Source organism: Antedon bifida, chromosome 3 (genome assembly GCF_963402885.1).
Source record: "Antedon bifida chromosome 3, ecAntBifi1.1, whole genome shotgun sequence".
NCBI classification, from domain to species: domain Eukaryota; kingdom Metazoa; phylum Echinodermata; class Crinoidea; order Comatulida; family Antedonidae; genus Antedon; species Antedon bifida.
The window spans coordinates 7,952,026-7,976,157 of record NC_136228.1 but is presented as its reverse complement, the minus strand read 5'-3'; the positions used below and the strand labels follow the sequence as shown (position 1 = coordinate 7,976,157).

General features: G+C 33.7%; 2 protein-coding genes across 3 annotated transcripts in view; both read left to right on the top strand.

The window, feature by feature from the left end:
- The first annotated feature begins 5,729 nt into the window (after positions 1-5,729).
- On the top strand, positions 5,730-14,480 carry LOC144838818 (glycerotoxin paralog 1-like). Its single transcript, XM_078694313.1, has 9 exons — positions 5,730-5,809; positions 7,349-7,415; positions 7,919-8,084; positions 8,416-8,534; positions 8,936-9,082; positions 9,359-9,688; positions 10,150-10,198; positions 10,764-12,829; positions 13,257-14,480. Exons 2-9 carry the CDS (start codon positions 7,367-7,369, stop codon positions 13,427-13,429), a joined length of 3,099 nt encoding a protein of 1,032 aa, XP_078550439.1. The 5' UTR covers positions 5,730-5,809; positions 7,349-7,366; the 3' UTR covers positions 13,430-14,480.
- Positions 14,481-17,451: 2,971 nt separating this feature from the next.
- LOC144838819 (short transient receptor potential channel 4-like) overlaps positions 17,452-24,132 on the top strand; it is a 57,065-nt gene continuing 50,384 nt past the window's right edge. Inside the window, exons 1-2 of one of the 2 annotated variants that reach the window (XM_078694316.1) lie at positions 17,452-17,905; positions 20,702-20,778. The gene's annotated coding sequence lies outside the window, so the exon portion shown is untranslated. The remainder of the gene's footprint in view (positions 17,906-20,701; positions 20,779-24,132) is intronic. The other variant, XM_078694315.1, reaches the window with a different exon arrangement.

Below are 24,132 nucleotides of genomic sequence, written 5' to 3'. Positions count from 1 at the left end.
TGCGGAGGATGTACAAAGAAATAAAACACTAATTCAAACTATAATATATATTTCTTTTGAACTATCTATTTTGACTAGCAAGATGGTTTAAAACCTTCCCAGTAAAACTCCTGTTGTCATGTTGATACCCCAAGTCTATGCTTAACAGTATGCCTAACAAGTACAAACACAGCCTAATAATAATAATACATTTAATGTGTCTCCGTGGCATTTTACATTACATTACATAGTCAAAATGACTATAATAATAAAATAAACATTCATTTGTCATAACCAAAACACGTAAAGTAATTTACTCATAGCGATGTTTCTCTGGTGCATTAGTACTTAAGTATGAAACGTCCTCGATGAGATAACGAGTGCCCGTCTGTTGGAGGTTAACGTTTTGTTCTCAAGTGATGTTTGAGGGTTAACGACACTGGCCCTCCATACGTGCTCGTGCGTTCGTTCTATTTGTCGCAGATGATCGATTGTGCTTGCGGGAAAGCAACGCAGATGGAGTGTAGATTTCAATTTAATAATAACTCATTTCATGTTAGTTATGAATATTTTAACTGATAGGAATGATTGGAGCTGGTGGACTGTATATATATACTGGCGGACCTGAATAAAATCTCTCATTGGAGGGAACTGCAAAGAGGGGAATGAAGAAAAGAAATTTCAAATGGTCCATTCTGTATGCTATTGGTTTGAAATAAGCCTATAAATGACATCTGTCATATCACTGAATAATCACATAAGACCAAATAAGTTACAAGTAATTAATTTCTTTAATAAAAAATTTAAGGCTATCGGATAAAAATCAGTTTATTAATTTGGTTGTCTTTCAGAATGACGTAATTGAACAATTACGTTACGTAACATTTTCATAATTATGAAAATCAATTCACCCGTCAAGTGGTATGTATATTTATCCAAAGCCAGTGTGAATCGCCCATATATGGACATGATGATGTCATACCACTACTATATTTAAGCATATCACTGCCATATTTGGGCACATCACACTTTTTTTGTAAAACTAGTTTGATAGTGTTAGACAGAGCTTAATACATTCAGAATTACGTAATTGAACAATTACGTTATGTAACATTTTCATAATTATTTCATTATTATCACCTGTTGTTAAGTAGCATGTATTTAGTTAGAGCCTTCAGCGGTTAACAAACTATCAAAGGGTCACTAAACTGTTTCTTCTTGAGAAATGAATTTACTCCACAGGACAAATTGTACAATATTAGAGATCAATTAGTTGAAACCTTCCAGGAGAGATAAATACTGGATTCGATCGTTGATCTCATGTATATCCACAATATGTACATTTCTATTATTATGAAGTTACACGACGCGCAACACTCGACTACAGCTTGGCTCCCACTAGCGACGTAACTCAAGGACGTAAACGCAGCGTCAAGCTTGGTTTCCACTAGGACGTAACGCAACGACGTAAGCGCGACGTAAAGCGTGGTTCCCACTAGAACGCAACGCAGCGACGTATTGACGCAAAGTGCTGTATTGCGTAATCAAAAGTGGGAACCGACGACGCAACAGTGCTGCAAACATCGTAGGTTTGATTTCACGCAGGCGGGGGCAAACACAATGAGTGGAAGGGCATTTTCTTACGTTTCGTAGATTGCGTTACATTGCGTCGCTAGTGAGAACCAAGCTTAAGCAATCACAAGCCGATATATTATCCGAATTTTTGCTTGTGATTAGTCAACACGATTGCGTTGCGCTTACGTCATTGCGTTGCGTCCTAGTGGGAACCAGGCTTAAGTGATTCTACCAAGCAAAAGCGATGGATTAATCGAACAGTGGCTTGTAATTGGTCAACTCACTTGCGTTGCGCATACATCTTTGCGTTGCGTCTCTAGTGGGAACTACGCTTACTCGCCGTAGCGGTCGAGTTTAACTAAATAATTCTGCGCAGGCTCAGAAATATGATATGTACAGAATGACTTTTGAACGCGATAGCTACATAGTCGTGAATGGTGAATCGTGAAAACGAAGGCTTGAATAAATGTCTCGCTCACTCTCTCACATATTTATCATGGTATTTAAACCAGTTTATATTCTGTGTATGTACACAAGCATAAAGGAAATAAATATTGCATAACGTAGTCCAATACGCTGCAGTTGTATCAACTTCGTAATAAATATGAAATTATACGTTAATAATATATTTATATCAAGATATACGCTGCGTAATAAAAGTCTCGAACCATAAAAATTCCCATCATTTCCGATGGAAATTTCATTTTGTATTTTGTAAAATAGTTTTTACACTCTGGTTACATTAATATCCACACGACACTGAACTAGTTTTTTTCTCCCAAATATTACGTTTTTCTGAAAGGAAACTAATCAATTTGTAACATTCGCTACACATTTACACTTTCAAATGTCAGTTTTTAGCATTTTATCATTTTATGCAACTCCTGTTCCAGTATGACGTTTTTATTTTATCATGTATTTCATCGTGTTTGTAAATCCTGAATACTTTAGCAACTCACTTACTCATTATTAAAAACACTGAATTAATCTTTAAAATCTTTTGACATTTCAAAACTAATTGTCAAACGTCGTATTAAATAAATTGTTATTAAAGATCGTCACGATACGATACTTGTGATTGTACGGTAATTATTTTGTGAAATAACTAATTATTTTTCCAGGATGAAATAAGTGTATTCTATATAAATGTTGTAAAATGTAACGTGAATGCATTGATTGCAGAGCAGCGAATTGTACCTAGTATACTGTAATGTTTGGTACTCACAAACGTTGCGCCTAAAAGGCTATTTACAAGTGCGATGGTTTGATGACTGCGTATAGGCAATTTTCAATTCAGCATGTCACACTATTATATGCTGATAGCATTATGCATGATAAGCAGAAACAAAATTATATTACCACAAACAACACCCTTAAGAATTAAAGATTTTGACATTGCTTATCTTAATATTTGATGGTAGTCTAAAATAATCACGCTGTTTAATTTTCGAGTTCAATACGAATCAAATGTGTCCATGATGTACATTAAACGAAAGCATACATTAAAACAAAATGGCTGCAAAATTAACAGAATAAATTGAGATACGTCAAGTTTTGGTTATTTTTTAAATTGATGTTTTACAGGATACTTCACAACATGGAAGATCCTAAAAACTCTGTCTACACTAATAAACTTTTATCTGACAAAAAAACGTGATGTGCAAATATATGGACATGATGACCATATTTGGGCACATCACCCTTTTGTTGATAGTGTGGACAGAGTTTAATACTTTCAGTAGGCCTAAGCTTAAAAAAAACAAAGCACAAGGGCAATTTAATAATAATTGAAAAACCAACAGAACATCAATTATATTCCTAATTAGACTAAGAGCCATTTAATAATAATAATTGAAAAACGGACGATTACAATCATCTTCCGATGAACGCGCGTGCGCACTTGTTACATTTACTAATTAAATCTCTCTAAATCTAGATTAATAGATTCATTGAAAATTATAAAGATAACAGTAAGGATTATCGATTCATGATTGACGAAGATTCAACTTGGTCCCAAAATTCTACTAGGAATCGATCGCACAAAAGGAAGCTTTGCCGTGTGATACAGTCATGCGCAGTTCACATAATCCATAATCATTTTCTATTAGGCCTACCTGTTGTATAACTGACCATAGCCCTCTAAATGAAATCTCTGGCTGGATCACAGGGGCAAAGCTCACCGGTGTGTTTTTTTGTTTGCAATGCAAATAATGATAAACGACCACACTGGAGATCAAAAGGTTTATCTGTGGATGCGACACAATCAGTACTGTTGGTATTTGTCGCAGCCAGACATCAAGATCAAAGGACTGTTACGAGTTCCTTTGCGAGCTCAGTGTTCTGTTGTTAGATTGCCTTGACTCAAAGTGGTGGCGCTGTTACTGAATTCCATCTTTCAGTTAGGCTTCAAAACCAGAGTTAGGAAATAGAAAATGAATTTATGATTTTAAAAATGTATTGACAATTATTCAGACAGAAGGTAAGTGATATTAGTAAATTATGAGGTGTTTGACAATGGTATCTTTCCAATTGGTACACTTTTTCAAAGATATCTTTGTTTTTATTTACAAATACACAGTAATTAGTAATAATACACCCATTTCTTGAAGGCGCATAATGAATGTGTGATGTTGTTATAGTGTTGTAAAAGTTTCGTTAGGTGCACATACATATATTGTTAATTCTAAAAGATATATTATACACAATAAGCTACTGTTTGTATGTCGCTAGTACTTTTCACAGGAAGATAAAATAAATAAATTTAAAAAAAAAACATCGCTATTACACCGGTGGCCGGTTACAATTTATATCTATATCTATCTAAATGTTTACACGGAAACAAGATATTGTAACACACATAAGAACAAGTTTAATTCATAAAATCGTAACTATGAATAGGCATGTAAAATGAATATATCTAAAAATTAATATTATTGCATAGGGTTATGTATTAAACAGTACAGTAACAATATTATTTAAATGAATATGTATTTTTATTATTTATTTATTTATTCACACTCTTGTGTTGTTGCGCATAATGAATTATACAGCGCAAGAGAGAAAGAGAGAGAGGTAGGCCTACCATTGTTCCTATAATAAGGTCTCCTTAAATTTAAATACCAGTAAAAGGGAATGAGCGGCAAAAGTCACCACTCGTCCGAAAACATTCATTACGTTTTCCGATATCATCCTTGTATTTAGACTGGCACACCTTTACCGGATCCAGTACCACTGGATTACTTATCTTGTCTTATCGACTTTAATTTGTTCTCAAGTAGTGTCTCTCTAGTCCTACCCTTTCCTGTATCGCTGTAATTCACTTTCACAAATATTTCGACTTTCAGCAGAAGGACATTTTTAAATTTGTCTTCACAAAAGAAGATTTTTAAATGTTTTTTGTGTTTTATTCTTCTTTTTATTCTTTCTTCTATTCTTTATTATGTCTCTCACTTGTACACTGCTTTTTCTAACTGATCGATTATGAATCAAACACATAATAACGTAAACATAACATCATCGGGTACGTAACATTACTAGAAAATTCTACTTTCAGGTAAGGACAACTTTATTGCTAAAAAATTGCATCCTCTTTTTCTGCTTTCAATAAAAGGTACCACAAAACATGAAGATTATATAGAAATGTCTCATCGAACAATTAAACATCTGCCCCTTAATGACATCGTCATCAAGTTAAATCTGGTCTCGGTTTTGATTTTCTATAACTTGTTGTAAGCCCACTTTCCACTAAAATGTTTTCTCATTGTGCCCAAAACAGGCCTTATACCCTGGCACGCAATAAGAACTGCCATGGCTATTTCAAATATTATTATAATCTAACTAACTGAATATTCAAATGTTGACACTAAATGTTTCCATGTTTGTCACATCAGATTGGAGCATTTCAAATTCTTCAGTAGGGCCTATAACTAACTAACATATTCATTTTGATTGTTCTTATTGAATAAATGTATTAAGTATTAAAGAATTCTAACAAATGTATTTATATTTTGTTAACAGAAATACTTACATTAAATCATGGATGTCGGGTACATACGGTGTTATATCCCGTAATGAAAGAGTTGACAGTCTTCCGTGTACAATTCACGACGCATTGTCCAATGAAAACGGCGCATCTTCAAATCGTGCGTCCATCCGATTAAGAATATCCAAAACTACAGTACAATATTTCCTTATCAAAATACTTTGACGTCGTAGTTTACAATGTGTGGATCTTTGAATTAATAGCTACAACAAGGTTAGTCAACTAACTATATTATTTATTATCTTAATTTATTTAAGTAGACTTTAGTGTATTTTATTGACTTTCATTAGATAAGTAAGGTTTTGTAATGACATAAAAAAGCAACAAAATACAGCAGGCATACATCTACGAAATATGTTTTCCTTGTATTAATGTTTGTTTAGAGGATTGTGTCTGGTATCATCATAAAGCAAGGGTTCCTTATTGAACTGATTGTGAATAAAAAAGTGTCTATCCTCATTTATTTCCAAATGCATTAGCCAAATGCGCGAGAAAACATACAAAAAGTAGATATTAATATAATTATTCTTATTTTGTTGTGTCAAATTGATTTATCTATTTCTTTCCCATCTAAATTTATTAATATATTGTTTTGTTATATAAATAGAATACACAGATAGGAAATGATAAAACTTAACTATTCTCGTATCTTTGTATAAAACGGATAAACTAAAAGAAATTTTACGGACACAATATTATACAACACTTTCGTTTAATTGTATCTCCTATCTACCTTTTTGAACCGCAAGAACTACTAAACGAAATTTGCTAAATATTTGTTATGTTTATTTTTTATTTATTTTTTTTTCATTTAAATAAATAATATTTGATTTGCATTCTTTGTTCCAACTTTGCAAACTATGTGTAAGATTATATTGACATATGAAACTATAACAATAATGTTTGTTTTACAGTCCAGTAACTGGTATTGCTTATATGTGCAACATGCGATGACCAGGTCATATCAATGTTTTTGTCCCGTCGATAAACTTTTCTCTACCATAAAAAAACTGCCATTCTTAAAACTCCGGATACCACTCCTTAACCTCAGTGTACTTATCTTGGCCTACCGGTAATGTGTGCAAGTCTAATAATCTTGTTGGTTTTCTAAGCACTTAATTACACCCGGATTCTGGTTACGATTAATTTTTATAGCATTTTTTAGGTTTTGTTAGATATTGTATTAAAATAAATTATTATTATAACTTTAAATATTACCATCTTTTGCTTATGGTAAGATACTAAAACATGGAACAATCTAGAACAAATGGATATTATAGAAATAACGGACAATTAAATTGGGAAAGAACAAATTCGAAGCTAATTGCGATTATAATATAAGTAAGGGAATACACTAGAAGGCTATGATTGTAAAAGGGAGTTTTTACGTAAAATGGAGCGGTATTAATGTCGTTGCATATACCTATACGACTTCAGCTTAAATAAAAAAAAAACGTTCTCCGATGACGCTCGTAAACAAATGTGCAACATAAACATTTATTTTATCTTTATCCAAGAATCTTTAAGCAAGGGATAAACGTGACCAATCACAAGCGATGGATAATCCACACTGTTGCTTTTGATTGGTCAAATTATCAACGTTACGCGTAAGTTCGTTCAAGTGGGAACCAAGATTGTTTATCTTCCTGGTCTTGAATTCTCTGTTCTAGAAATAGCATTATATAATTTTAATACTTTACCACTAATATTTACTTAATACTAACGATATTAAAATGATTTAACTGATTTCAGAAACAAAGTTCCAGTGTAATGGCACTGTTTGTTGTGTTAGCGTGTGTAACTTTTCAAGTAATTTCAGGTAAGTCTATTATTTTCTCTAAAAAGCATTACTGAAACAATCTTGACACTTTTAATACCACAAGGGAAATAAACTACTACGCTTGTTGGGTTATCCATGGAAATCGCCTATAAATGTACAGTTATAATTTCTCTGCAATGTCAGTAGAATGTTATCACTATGGATTGTATGTTATAATGAGTGTTCAAATAAATTGAAATAAAATGAAAATGTTTAATAATTGCTCGGTTTTAAATATCTCAAATGGTGCTAACCGCAGTTCATTAGTTCGCATTCAGATTACCGACAATATTTGGTTGCGCTTGCTTGAACTTACTCATTTTCCATTTTGTACTTATTTTTCCATTCGATTAACGATATTCTTAGGTCTTTTCGATTTTAAAAGTCATACTTTTAGTGACTATTCTCTCTCTCTCTGTTCGCTTTAGTATGATTGGTCCAGTTGACAATTCTTATAACGTCAGACAACATTGTTGTAAGATGTTAATTATTGTTTTTTTAAGGAGCTTGTCCGTCATCATGGGAACAGCAACAGGACAGTTGCTACCATTTCAAGTATGATGAGATTGGTTCGACCTGGAAGGAAGCCAGGAAGTACTGTCGTGAATTAGGTGCAGATATTCCTATTATCAACTCGATCATTGAAAACATCAATCTGTTTAATTACCTGTATGTATTTAGTGTTAAATTTCTCCTTATAAATATTATTATTTGGATAATTTATAAAATATTAAATTCTTCAATACTTGTATAGTATATGATTCCATTAAGTAGCCGTCTTGGTACTGTATCAATACTTATTCGTTTCATTTTACGAATAGTCAGCCCCTACATACACATGTATCATAGACCATAAGACTAACCTAATCTTAACATACAACAGGTCGAGCCACCTGTATATAATGCAGAATTTACTTATGACTGGACCACTGTATATAATGTCATATGTGGAGATATCAAGTACCGAAGGTCTATAAGTGTGTTGCCTTTTATTCTTCAGATCATCATTTGCAAATCAACATCATCCTGGGGACGTCTTGCCACATGCCTGGCTAGGGTATAAGAACACAGGAGATGGCTGGGGATGGATACAATCGGCAGAAACGAGCAATTACGAAAGTAAGTGTTGCTAAAGATGTTATAGATTGGTCAAAAATCTATGGTAGATGGATGAAGTTATTGTATTAACCACTTGACTAAGTGGCGTCGGCTTATTTATATAATATATATTTGTTTTTCTTTATATTTTCTACTATGGAGAATTTTGTACTCTGTATTCATTTTTCTAAAATAAAAGATGAAATGAAATGAAAACGAAGGTATAGGCTTACAATTGTGTGCCTACTCTAAACTATGTAAACCGGGAATGTACAAACCCACGCCCGGCTAACATTTATATTTAGGCACCTATTCTAATCAGCCGATGAGGAACAACACGTTATGGTGACAATGCGTTACATAACGTAGAATATAAATGTCTATTTTATTCTCTTTAATACTCTTGACATTTACATTTTTAGACTTTGAGCATAGGACGCTTGACCCGGAAGAGGGTGAGGATGACAAATGTGCAGTAATGGCACTATCGTCTGCTAAACAAGGCGCATGGGCATCTTTCTCTTGTAGAATTACTTTATTTGTTTACTATACGGTCTGTGAAATGCGAGGTAAGATGTTTTACTCACTCGCTTGCATGTATTTTGCAATGGAAAATTGTTACAGTTCTTCTCTTGTTAGTTTATTACCAATACAATCTACATTACAAAAATGAAATAAACACAAAAGAGACACACATTAGCCAAATCACTAAAACATTAGAATTTAAAACTTTACATTTTAATGACATTTTTAATTAATAATGCCATTATATTATTATTTTACTATATTTTACAGGCTTACTCTGTATTTTGAAATATATTTGAATTTGTATATTTCTGTAATAGATCCACAAATACGTCTTAGAGAAATTCGTCCTCATCAACCGCTAACCAACAACCTTCTTCAAGGAAGACTTGAAATCAAGGCAAACAATACATGGGGAACTGTCTGCGACGATTTTTGGGACGAAACAACCAGCAATGTTGCTTGCCGTCAATTGGGGTTTCCTGCTGCTCTTCGCCATAGTTTTGCTGGGCCTAAAAAGGGTGGTTCTGGACGAATAATTTTGGATGATGTAAGATGTGATGGGAACGAAAGGTATCTAACGTCGTGTGACTTTATTGATGGTTCTGACTGCGAGCACTCCGAAGATGTTACATTGGTTTGTTCTGCAGGTATTTTATGAAGTACTTTTACTAACTTGTTTAACACATAGATAGAGATAGAAGTATATAGATAGGGCAGATATATTTATATCTTCTTATTATGAAAGTTTCTATATTTTAATAAAAGGAATTATTAGAGTTAATGATTGAATATTTTGAAATTAAGCCACACATAAAAATGCTTGTTGCCCTCTAGAGCATGACAACCGTCATCGCTTTACTGTATTTATGTATGATATACAGTACGGTACTGTATTAGACCTAGTAATATAAGTAATATCGGAGAAACCACCTTAGCCTCAAGGCACCTCAGATAACAAATACAAATATTCTAAAATAGCAAAGAAACTAACAGAAACATCAATCAAATCTTCCAGAATTAACAAGAAGTCGTTGCATGATAAAACAATAAAGCATTTTCATTTTTCGAAAGAAGATCAGATCAGTAATATTTTTATTATTTTGTTTAGATTCAGTTCCAGGCGTGAGGGTTCCAAAGTGGTTCAGAGAGCCTGCAACGTAAGTATGTGTTACTGCTAATAGGAAATTCTCTTTGAAATCATAAGAAAAAAATTGGATTTATCAAAGACAATCGGTATAAACTATTAGTTTGTAATATGACAGATTGTTTTGCAACTTGTGTGTGTTTGTCACTGCTGACTGGGACGTCCTATTGAAAGTGATTAAAGATATATTGTCCCCCCTGGAAATTGTTGTATGCTAATATGCTATTTTAATATCACATAATATTTATTCGCTTTGACCAATTATTGGATAGAAAAAAATATTTACTGGAAAAAAAGTAATTTAAAGCAAGGTTTTTGATTGAATTATATTTTGTTTATTTTTGTCTTTTTATTAGTTAAATCATTATTTGCGTTCATTTTTTCCTACAAAAGTGAACTTTATATATAACTGCAAAATGGTCTATTCAAAGTCTGATTTTATTAATCTTCATTTTTCATGTTTTTACAGTGGGTGGTGGGGGGCAACACATCTTTAAGTTGTTTCATTTGTTGCAATGTTGTTCATATACAATCCGGAACAAATTGAATTGTATTGTTCATAATGATTTTATTACCAGGTGTAATGATTGGCAGTCAGTTTGTGCGGGAAACTGTTATTCTGAGTGCGGAGCTCCTCCACTCATAGAAGCTGTTGGAGACAACAGAGACAACCTCAAAGTTACTGTAATCAACGTGAATCTGAAAAGACATGAACGATTTCAACTTGAAGGTTTTGATCTAAATCTAATGACAATAAACACGCAGAATGCGATTCTAGACAATGGACTTACTTTGAACTATGACCTGACTGTTGTGACTCGTCGTCTTGAAATAAGTACTAACGTTCACCTTCTTAAAACCCCTGGAACTGAATGTTATGGATTCAAGTCTGCGTATATAAATTCAAATAAGTACTATTATTTTACCAATAATTACAATGGACACACTCTTACAATATTTGCAGAACTTTTAAAAATCGGTGAAGTAGAATGTATCAACTTGCAGTCAGTTGATAATGTAATGTTCCCAGGATACACACCTCGCTTACTTTCGATGTCGGTTGCCTGCGCAGATATCTTAGCAACAGAATTAACAGACGATCAGATGTGTCTTGATTCAGTTTTAATGGACACTACTCAATTTGTATATAAATACAGTGCACCTTCTCCATACGCATCGATGGCACTCGCTGTGGAATCCAAAATCAAGCGTACCAAGTCTACTGCAACATACGTACCATCTCTGTCAAAGAACGCTTACAAAGACATCCTGAACACTTACGATATTGACCTAGAAGAAATAAATGATGACCTGGAAAGACTTTCGGATGACGAAGACGATCTAGAAGACAAAATTGAATTTTTGGAACTGATGCATCAGAAAGCGAAAGATGTACAAGTTGCCAGGAGGGTTGCTTATAACACTGGTATTTTTGAGATCGAAGTAACTAAAGCAACAATGACTGGTATACGAAAAAAGGTTGGAGACCTTCAAGTCGAGTTAGAAGAAGCGCAGAAACAATTTGAACGAGACATTGAAGAATACAAGAGACAGCAGGCAAAGAAGGCAGCTGGAGGTTTCTTTTCATCTTTAGTAACTATTGTTGTCGGCATTGTCACTGTCAATCCAGCAATAATTGTTGGCGGTGTAGCAAGTTTAGCTAACAACATTATTGACTTGGTAATCCTAATTGAAGCAATAAATGGCCTAGAAGACACACTCGATGCAGTCATGGATCACCTAAACGACCGTAAAGACTTATCAACAGAAGAATTAGAAATTACCATGGAGACAGTCCTGAAGGTAGCTGAACTACGTTCCAAAATCACCGAATGGGAAACTTTGGAAAATGTTGCTCAAGGACTCTTAGGCGTCGGTACCGCAGCAGAATTACCAAGCTCAGGTAACTACATGAGGATTGTGCTTGACATCTCCACATATGGAAGAGCTTTGACAGTGGAAGCTGTCAGAAATGCTGAACTCATTCTAGAAAAACTAGAAGACAAGAAATGGTTAGATGTGAGCAAGAGGGAAGTGGAACGTCTAGATAAAATACTGAAAGAAAAAGAAAAACTCCTACAAAACTTTCCACTCGTTCAATCCGAAATCGACTATCAAAGTTATATGTTGAAGTATAATCTCATAAACATAATGCATACATACTGCCAAAGCGTATTTTTCTACCAGTTCGAAGACTGCTCACCGACAATCAAACCGTCACTGACAGATTCCCTGATCGTACTGCGTAACAAGATTTCTAGGGCTAATCGAGAGCATGTAAAAACGGTGGAAAGTTTTAAATCTGGCAGACCACAGACTTTCCATATCTCGTTCAACATCCAAGACCATCCAGATTGCAGACGGGGTTCAAAATTCACCACACTAAGAGACTGCCCTGTGTGGGCCTTCAGACAACATAAGGAGATGACCGTTAACTTTAATTATACCAACAACAATGTATCGTTTACGGGATGGGATCGAGTAAGAGTTGAACGTGTACGCGTATATCTTAATGGTGCCTCGGGATCACGCGCCAACCTGAAAGTGTCTACATCCGGGATATTCGTTGACAGATATCAAGGAGAGTATTATGAATTTACTGGTCTTCAGTTTCGTCAAGCATTTGAATACAAACCGAAAGATGGTAAGATTTTCTTTGATTTATGTATACTCCATTCACACAATATCCATTTAAAATCCGACTGTTTAATACTGCATTCACACAATATGCATTTAAAATCCGACTGTTTGGATGCATTGGGGGGTGAGTGGTTCAAGTACTATACTTTCCGTGTATTCATTAGGATTCTAAACCCGGAATAACAATATACTCTAGACATTGTAGACTAGTTCCAACTTGGACGTAACGTAGGGAATTTTGACCAATCACAAGCTTACATTGCCTTACGTCATAGTGGGAACCTAGTTTATATAAACATAAAACCACATTATAAAGTACTTGATCATTGCAAATATTTTACTTTCACAGTGTTTTCTGTATGAATTTAAATTTTAAGTACTCGACCCTTTTCAAGACATTCTAAACCCATTTTTGTTCTGCTATACTCTAGGAACGATAAGCATTGACGGCGTTAGTGCAGAGGAACATCAGGGTATATTCCAGATGACCACTCCATTTACAGCTTGGACAATATCGGCACTTTCACCAAGAAACGCAAAATTAAAAATATCGCAAGTTTCTTCCATTACAATCGAGATGACTGGTAGCGCCATTGGTGTTTAATAAAATGAAAACTCGATATAATTTCAGTAGCCCTATGTCGTCAGCGACGCCATGAAGTGACACTAATGTATGGCTAAAGACACTACGCGCGTGAAATGGATATTGCGTTTTCACGAAGTGACACTAATGTTTAGCCTTAACATACTAGTTCATTAATTAACTAGATTACAATAAAATTACACCTTTTAATAGCTAAATTGTCTAGCTTTGCAGGCGTGTAAATAAATTTTTAATTTTAAAGCTAAAATGATGTGTTTTGTGAAGCTCTCTAATAAACCGCGTTTTTCGCGTAACGACTACACGGTTAGTGTCTCTTCGTGTTGTCGCTGACGAGGTGTGCTATCATTACTTTTATGTAGTTTGATTATTTAACCTTTTTAATGAAACCTTACGGAATTATAAACAGTTACACGATAGGCGTACAGTATTAATAAAAAGAATGTTGAATTAATTTGATGGTGACGTCACAAATTAGCCACCACCTGTAAGAAAATCAATTAGAACAATAGGTCACAATCAACGGTCAGAGTGAACTGGATAGATCTGATTTTTCAATCTACTTCTACTTGTTAAAATGGGTGTAAACAGGTAAGTTTGTTGCTACAATGTATTCATAAAGCTAAACATCTATGAAGAAAAGTTGTATGGCGTTCCTATTTAAAAGTAGAAACAGTTAAATTAGGTTTTAGGAAGGTAGGTCTGTCGTCAATATTACCTGCACCATTGCACCGTCGCCGTCGCCTATGTCAACAATATAAAAATAAACAACGTAGGCTAGGCTAAGAACATAAACTTAGTTTGGAAAATGAAATACAAATATTTTGTAATACTCTGATAAGTCGACTTGACTTTAATCAATTAGTCATATCGGAAAATTTGAGAAACCCATCTTTGTTTAAACTTTATTATGCTGTTATGGTTTACTAAATTTTAAATCTATTTCTTTGTTTATACAATCGTCAACTTAGAAAATTTAAGTAGTGCACCCTCATTGTCGAGATGATAATAAAGCAGTAGGCTACTGTAGTAGTTTGCAGTTACCATGATTGTATCTTATTGTGTACGAATGTATCTTATTGTGTACGAGTGTATCTTATTGTGTACGAGTGTATCTTATTGTGTACGAGTGTATCTTATTGTGTACGAGTGTATCTTATTGTGTACGAGTGTATCTTATTGTGTACGAGTGTATTTTATTGTGTACGAGTGTATCTTATTGTGTACAAGTGTATCTTATTGTGTACGAGTGTATCTTATTGTGTACGAGTGTATCTTATTGTGTACGAGTGTATCTTATTGTGTACAAAATACACTACAAAATCCATTATCATGAATACATATTCATGATTACATGAAATGTCCTAAATTAAACATGATAATAAATTAAATTTCCGCTCAAGAGTCACGTGGCGTACTGTAAAAAATGTGACGAAGACTAATTATTAGCGCGCCCTCTTTGTTTCAAATTTTAAAATGAATTAGCTTCTTGCTACCAGAGTGATTTTGGTAATTTTACTCTTCTCCGCTTGTTTCAATGATTTATTAAATCAATTGTGTAATTCTTGATTCCCTGTGCCCTTTCTATTCTCTGGCAAAATTAATCAGACATTCTGATGCTGACCCTGTATGTTCCCCCTCACTTTATTGCGCTGACAGTGTTCGGTCAATTGTTATTTTATTTTTGCTTCTCGCGAATGCTCGGTACTTCCTTGCCTTTAAACATAACAATACATGATTTTCCACGATTTTTAGTTGCAGACGATCCACTATAGATAGTTATAACTCGGTCTTTGTCAATATAAAGTAGGTGAGCTACGTTTACATCTATAAAACATTAGAATGTTGACATTGACATACGGTGATGGCGCGGTGTCCACCTACTTGCTAGAAGTGATTGATGTATTTCTGTCGGCTGCCTTTTAACTAACTGAGCTGGTTTTTATTGCTAAGTATAATGTTATCCTACAGTTAAAGCTATTAACAATTTCATTGCATGTTAAACTGGTCTCATAGGATATAACATTTATGATGCACTAATATGTTAATTATAATTATTCTATAATATTGATTTTATGTATCTTAGGCCTACTAAATGCAGCGTAATAGAGGGCGCTATATGATTATCGGATGGATTAAAGTTATCCTAAAATTACGTTATTTATTGGTTATTGATGTCTAAACTGTGCTTGAATTAACATTCAACCACGAAACAATCCACAGAAACTCCGAATACCGAAAGCACAGCGGCTAATAACAACTGGAAGAAGTAGCCTATAAATGTATGCAGATTGGTCTGAGTGTGCGCAGTCGGTTGGCTAGTTACTAGGTCTCGTTAATATTGCGTTGAATTCTTTCGTGGCCGGTAGTGCAATCGTTTCTGCTGTATGTAGTACTAACAAAATATATTTACTATAGTCTTCTCATTGGAATGACGGTTCCAAATATGTTTTTGGAAAGAAATTATGAATAGTTAAAACAAAGTCACCAAAGCGTAACCTAATACAAATGGCCTTTAGCGAACACTCATAGATAATATGTTAGATAATGTTTAACGGTAATATAACTCTCAAATATGTCTTTTCCTAATCTAATAATGACGATATAGCTGGAAGTAAATTCTATAACATGTTCTGTCTATACAAACAGTAATGCTTCCAGTATTATAGTTATTCATTCGTTTGTCTGCTAGTTTTAAATGTAGGCCTATGTCTAACTTATTATTTTCGAAGCATTTCCTTCAAGAGTAAGGAGCGCCTATCCTTTCTTGAAATCTGTGTTCATCATTTGTGACTCTGCAGTGGTTCGCCAAACACTGGTTCTTCAAGGCCTAGAATAATTTTATACAAAAATGCCACAATCACTGGGCCTCTGGTTTTACTCAGAGTATTGGTTACAACACCCCTTTTTGCAAGATCATGACATTTCCTTTTAGCTGAAACTATATTTAATTTGAGGGCTAGGATATTAAATTGAAAACGAACGACGGAAGATTGAGAATGATATGCTTAATTATCTGCTGTAGGCAGTTGTGTTTTGTTGTTTTCCCTCAATAAAGTTTAAAAATAAAGTTTAAAAATAAAGTTTGGAATTAACTAGAAACAATATTGCAACTGTGTGGTTGAAATTAACATTTGGGATTATTGAAAATGACAATGTTTGTTGATGTTCAGATAAACCTTGGTTTCCACTTTAACGCAACGCAAGGACGTAACCTCACCGCACAAGTAATTTGACCAATCATCACGTCGCGATGGACCATCCGAACTGTCACTTATGATTGGTCAACTCAATTGCGTTGCGCCAACGTCTTTGCGTTTTGCCAACTTTGTTGCGTTTTTCCAGCTTTGTTGCGTTGCGCAAACGTCGTTGCGCTACGTAACTATTTTCCCAGCTCGTAGACAGGAGTTCGTATACAAATGGTCACTCGGGTTTTTAATTTAGGGTTTAAAGCTCTGTCTACACTATACAATTTTAAGTGACAACATTTTTGTCAAACTAGGTTGACAGTGTAGACAGAGCTTAAAAGCGAGAATATTCATTAAAATGATCACATTTTGATTATGAACTCTCACTGAAATATGACCAAAACAAAATATGGCCTCGTATACAACTAATCAATAGAGGAAGAGTTATATATTAGCTTAATGTGGTATTGGGGTTGATAGACAGCAGACGTTCATCCATTAATTATAAATCTACCTTTTACCTAAAGCAACATCTTGAAAACTAATGAAATAAATGTATAATGATCCTGTCGCGGTGACGTAGTAGAGATGTCTTCATCAACTTCTCTACCAAGGCAGATTTTGTTTTAGTTGATCGTTCGAGCAGTGTCGGTAAATCGGTAAATTCAATGGACTAAGTTGAGATCTCTTCGTTTATATTATTTATATTAAAAACTCGTCCTTTAAACCCCAGCTGGCAATGGTTCAATAGGAACATAGTTGAATTGTAAACGTGTTATTGTAAAATATTTATACGTAGTGGTATGTTGACGCGTTAGCGCGTGTACAAGGCTCCATAGAGGAGTGTGTAAGGACGCTTAATCCAATATAACGTGTCTATTTGCCAGTATTAGTGGATCATTTACTGTAACGCTTTCACGCTATTTGTCTTGTATACTTGACACTTGGAGTTTTGCTTTGCCAATTACAGCTCGTAGCATTCACTATATAAACGAATTGAGTGTTAATTTGGTGAATTCAACGCAATTGATTCAACAGCGAGCATACTTAACAGTTTTAATGGAATATTTCATTGAGCATAATATAAGTAAAATTTACATAACGGAAACTTGTTTTATCAACTGATTGATGGTATTCTAGTCGGTTGTTCGTTTCTTTTGCCTCTAGGCATATTTTGATACGATGTCATTTTGTGTATTTTTATAATTGAAAGCAGCTTCTAACATTAATTCTTCTGTATATATAGCACAAGAGAGAAAAAGAGACGTCATTGCACAATTCAATTTTACCCGTAAGTATTTTTTATTATATTCCTCCAGTGCATCATTGTTCTCTCGTTTTGAGTAAACTAATTTTTGATGATGTAATTTATACATATAAGAATAGCGATTTATTCTTAGTATCTTCTGATGTTTATTACTTTACTATCGACCAGGTTATCATCATTGTGAGCAATGATTTACCTGTCAAAATTTCGTAACAACAAATTTACCGACTATCACTCATTATTAAACTATACTTTAGTTCTTTTTTATGTAATCTCATATTTAAAAACCATTAGTAATTCGAATACAGTAATTTAATATGTATACACTTTCTACAATAATTTGCCTGTTATCCGATCAGTATCACGTTCATTGTATCAGTGACACACACAAAATGAAGGCGCGCGTACAATTTGTTAACATTGATTGAACGCGTGCGTACCATTTTGACATCGATTGAACGCGCGCGTACCATTTATTAACATCGATTGAACGCGCGCGTACCATTTATTATCAAATGAACGCGCGTGTAAAAGTTTGCTACAAATATCTCACTTCCTACATTCCACACATTTTATAAATAATTTAATGAATTATTTATTTGGTTGCACTTATCAATATTAATGTGATGACATTTTGTAAGTTGCTTTAAATGGTTTTCGTTTGTTGATAACCAATTCAAAACTTTCCCCAGCGAATATGTAGTGTATTTGTGATATTAGTTTAATTAATTTTCTATTTTGCTGATACTACTACTAGTTCTATGTGTTTTTAATATTATTATTTATTATATAGAATTTAAATTTTATCATTTAATAATACAATATAGGCCTAAATGTAAAGTATTTTAGCAATAACTGTGATGCACCCAACAATGTTGTTGAAATCATGGAAAAATGCTAATGACGCTAAAGTCGCCCACCTCGTCAATTAAAACTGGAAGGATATCAATCTTTAATGCAATTATAAACTTTGAACATTTCAAACATCTATCATATCTTTAAAGGGTAGCTCCAGGTTAAAATGTGTATTGTTTAATACAACATTTTAAGCCTTTGCAACAACATTAATGATATTAATACCCTACTTATTTGCTATCAGTTGTAAAAGAGAACGAACGTCGTAAAAAAAGTGATAAAGATAAAGTGGTGCTAGGAATATTTTGTTAATGTTTAATATTAAGATAAAAGTGGAGTTGTGTTGTGGCATGGTGATGATGTATATTATGTATATTATTGTTATTTTGCCATTATTGAAACTAATAAATTTTCTTTAAATGAAAGAAAATGAAATGAATACTTCACTACCAAGTCATATCCTGGGTTCAAGTCCTATCATGTCAGGATTTTTTCTAATGACAAATTACAACTCCACTCCCAAAGTTTTGTAATAAGACTTTGTTTATGAAGAGCATCTTGTGTATATCTTGTGAACAGGATTGTCACCTTTAAAGGGGATAGTGATTGGATTTGCTTAAAACATACGAACACGGTAGCACCACTTCTTAGGGACTCACTCCGCGGTGCTCGTTCTGCTTTACCATGACGAAAAATAACTGAGGTTATTGTCAATATTGTTATTGTAAAAGCTCATATTCTTTATATATAGAAACTCTGTATCCGGATCTAACCTTTAAAAGTATATTTCAATGTTTAGTAAATTTTACAAACTTTCAAGCTTGTTTTAATTACAATTCTTCATACAATTATGTTACGTTTATTTGGTAACATTAATATTGTATGTGCTAGTATAAATACAACATTCGTCATCTCAAGCATCTAATAAAGATCTGAATATGTCTAATTATAACTGAACACACAATATACCGTTTCACATAATGTTTATACAATCATTTGTCGTTATTTGTATGAACGAGCTATGTACTATAACGAGATAATATCACATCTTGTAATTAGATATTTAACAAAGAACATGTAAATGTAGGCTAATGTTCCGTATACCGTATTACGTTCTGTCGCCTGGGCTGAATTTATTCCTTCTGGGTCACTATTTAATCTGTTTACTAGTAAATCAATATAGGACGAGTACTTTCCTCTTAAACGCAATGTCTCCCGTAGTAATTAATTATCATTATCCTACTCGTAAATCTTGCATGATGTCAAATATTAATTAATAATGTGCAATATGTAAATCCTATCCAAAAATATCGGAATTATTTCAGTTTCAGATTTGGTATTTGAAACTTCATTTCAGCAATAAAAGCTATACAGAAAATTCAATAATTACGTAAATTACAGCGCAAATCAGGGCATCATTTGTACAGAAAGCAAATTTACAATCATGTATAGCTTCGCAGTTTAGTATAGTCCTGAATCTTTCAACCTTATATTCAAAGGACACTATATTAAGAGGGCATTATGTTTTGTCTAAATTTGTCCCCTCGATAGTATCTGTTGTTTTCATATAGAGAGGCAACATTGTTCAAGACAAAGATTATGATTCATTGTTTCGTTTTTAATATATACAGCAACATTTTAAAATAAATTAAAGTGTATTATACTGTTTACACATGTAGGCCCCTAACTATAAATTAATATTTAATAAACTGTTATTATTCTATATAGTAATTTGTGAACCCTCGATTGCAATGCACTAGTTCATAATCAATTTGACATTACAAATCGATTCACAACTACACGTGTAAGATCCAATGATGGTGACATGTTTTACTAAAGTCTCGCATTCAAAATTTGCTAGTGTTACAAGTATATCTGCCATCATTAGCAACAAAGACAAAAGACATTGATTATTAAGACGCAGTGGACCAATCCACTTTTTAATTATTATATTTAATTCGCTAGACACGCTGTACCGTTCGTTCGCCGACTTCACAAGTCAACCGCCGTAGGTGTTGGAATCAAGGACTTCTCGGATACAGGTAGGGACTTTTGATTAGTATAACGTGTATGTGTCATCAGCAAAAAAATCGCGGTGCGCAAAAGAATTCATCATTTATTCAAACAAATTTGTAAGCAAAATGGTATTCATCGAGATTTGTTTATATATTGATAATGTATATAATACCAGCACACTAGGACGCACTCTTTTGCTATTATTAGTATGTCTGTTCAATCCGCGTCTATACGTAGGCCTACTATCACTACACAAATTCAATGAAGAAATAAAAATGGAGTTTGCTAAAAAACGCGTTTAGCAACGGTTACGGTGGCGCTACTAATATAATATAACAATTTATATAGCGCACATATCCACTAAAAGTGCTCAAGGCGCTAATCACAACACTGTTTACTTAAGCACTCCCACCAGTAGGTCTAGGTTCTAGAGTGAAATTATTAAAAAGCAAAAAAATCGAAACGCCGACTGCCTGGTGGACTAACATAAAAACGACAATAAATACAGACTTGGGGAAAGTGTCTACCCTACCAGAGACTTCATTTGAACATCTCGCTATTACCCCCGACACTATACCGCTATATCTACCACCTATGAATTGGAATATTACGCGCGTGTACACAAGTCATCTCAATACAAGAGTAGCCTAATGAATCGAATGTAAAATGTACGGTATTTTCTTGGTTAATTTTACGCCTATGAGTTAAATAAGCTTGCCTAATTCCAACATCTTTTCAGTATCAATAATTTATTCAAATTGCTACTTTATGCATTTTTTTTGCCTAAATTAATAGTGGTAATAATGGTTATGAATGTCATTAAAAATTGCAGTATAATTAGACTACAAAAATGTCATGTAAGCGATTATAATAAAATAGTTAATTTACATAAATATACAAATTTTCATTTTCCAAGACGGAATCAATTCTTAAACGGAAAAACAAATTTGATTAAGTGTGCGATAATGTACTTTCTTATATTGCTCTATAATGGCTCACACCAATTTAGTGTACGGCGACGTTGCTCTATAATATGGCTTACACCAATTTTCATTTTCTAAGACAGAATTATTTTGTAAACGTTTACTTCGGGTAACTCATGGCTTACAGTAGGCCTACGTCATTTCCTGTGTATAAGCCGTGTTATACTTTAACTAGTTCACATTCAAGAAAATTCAATAAATAAATAATTCTTCCAAAACATGTACGTACGCCTCACTAGCTAAATTCATAATTAACACATTTGTCTACGGGTGGTTGTGAAAATACTCTTGTAATGTGTATTGTTTAGTCTATGGATTCAATCAATTAAGCTTAGTACACTCTATGTAGGATCATTACGACATCACTTTGCTACTGGGTGACTTAATGGACCAATAGACCAACCATGGAGCTATAAAATGCGATAGTTCCATGGACCAACTGACAAATTGCCTAAACTTACTATAAAACCTAATTAACCACTTATTCCGTGGTGTTATAATGAACAATCCAACTTCAATTAGCAATTTAATATCGTTTTAATAAAAATAATAAACTTTTATACAATTATATTATTTTGACCTTTAATATTTATTACGTTTTTTTGCCAGTAAAAGTGTGAATTAATTTAAAAAAATTACTATTAGTACCACATGTGTTAATCTCACAGTTAAATGTAACCTTCTTCGCTACACACCGGTAACTTTGAAACTACGAAAAAAGTTCAGAAGAAATTTCTTGGTTACATTGTGTCACTGGATTCGTCATATTCTTTTTACGTATAAAATGCCATGGAGTATCCCTAATGATGTAGTATAGCTAATCGAAATTTTTTATCGCAATAGTGTAGGATTCCGCTCCCCATTAGAAAGCTCTCTTCCGGTAAACACCCTTCCCCTCATAGACGGATCCAAGCCCTGTTTTTCCTCCTCCACACCCACCTTTATATCCTACTCAATTTAAAAAAGATACAAGGTAAGACATAAGAACATTAAGTTAACTGGAACGCCTATATTTTTTATTCCTGGATCTCTCTAGTTTTCTCTATTTCACACATGCGCAAATGTTAGCTACCTGTTTCATCTGGCCAGGTTAAAATGGTTTCTCAACCCATGGATTAATGACTAGGCAAACGTAACATAAAAGTTACATTCGACGGTGCGTCGGCAGCTAGCATAATGATCAACACACTGGTAACACTCCCCTACTTCTTACGAATAGTGTAATGAGCTTACTGACAGTCTTATGCACGACGGGATCAACGGCTTACCGCCTCATCCGAAGCACGAGTAAATTATCTTGTCCATTCTAATATAGGCTACAAGTTCAATTATATCATCTCAAATTATTCTCTTAATTGAATTATATATAACACCTGAAGTTGATGAGGATTTAAATTCAATAGTTGCGGTACAATTTACGGTAAACGATTAGTTTTACACGGTTATGAATGTTTAACGAGAAAAGCGTTTTCCTTTCATTCTCAAAACAGTCATCGTTTGATAACGTTTACACAAAGTAAATTATTCTAATACCCATTAGTTCGTAATTGTGCGTTTCCGAATTAATTGAAATAGCTACAACGTGACAAATGAAGCAATTTACAATGCCAATTGAAATGTAATGGTAACACTTAGTCAACTTCTTTTAATCAACTTTAGGGTTTGCATATCAATTAATCCAATTGTAGGAAGTCTGTCTATCAGGTTACCCATTTAAACAGGTTATACTTCGGCTTTACCAATTTAACCAGGTCATGCTTTAGGTTTACTAATTTAACCAGGTCATGCTTTAGGTTTACCAACTTTAACCAGGTTATACTTCGGCTTTACCAATTTAACCAGGTCATGCTTTAGGTTTACCAACTTTAACCAGGTTTACTTCAAGTTTACCAAATTTAACCAGGTCATGCTTTAGGTTTACCAACTTTAACCAGGTTTACTTCAAGTTTACCAAATTTAACCAGGTCATTCATTCTTCAGTTTTACCAATTTAGCCAGGTTATACTTCAAGTTTACCCAATTTTACTAGGTTTACTTCAGGTTTACCAATTTAACCAGGTCATGCTTCAGGTTTACCAACTTTAACCAGGTTTACTTCAGGTTTACCAATTTAACCAGGCTATGCTTCATTTGTTTTCCAAATAGTTATATTGCATTTCATTCGTTTTCACGAGAAAGTGTCCACTTAATAAGAGGAATGATTGAATGTTCAAAAGGAAGGGCTAGTAACTGTATTTTAAATATTGGCATAAAACGAATGACCAAATGATAGGCTTTATTATTCATAGAAATAATACTTGTTTAAAATAAAGCAAATAATAGTACCTGTGATATAAATTTAATTAGAAATAAACAAGCAAATTATACGATAGAAATATGAAAACCCGTTAATGGGGT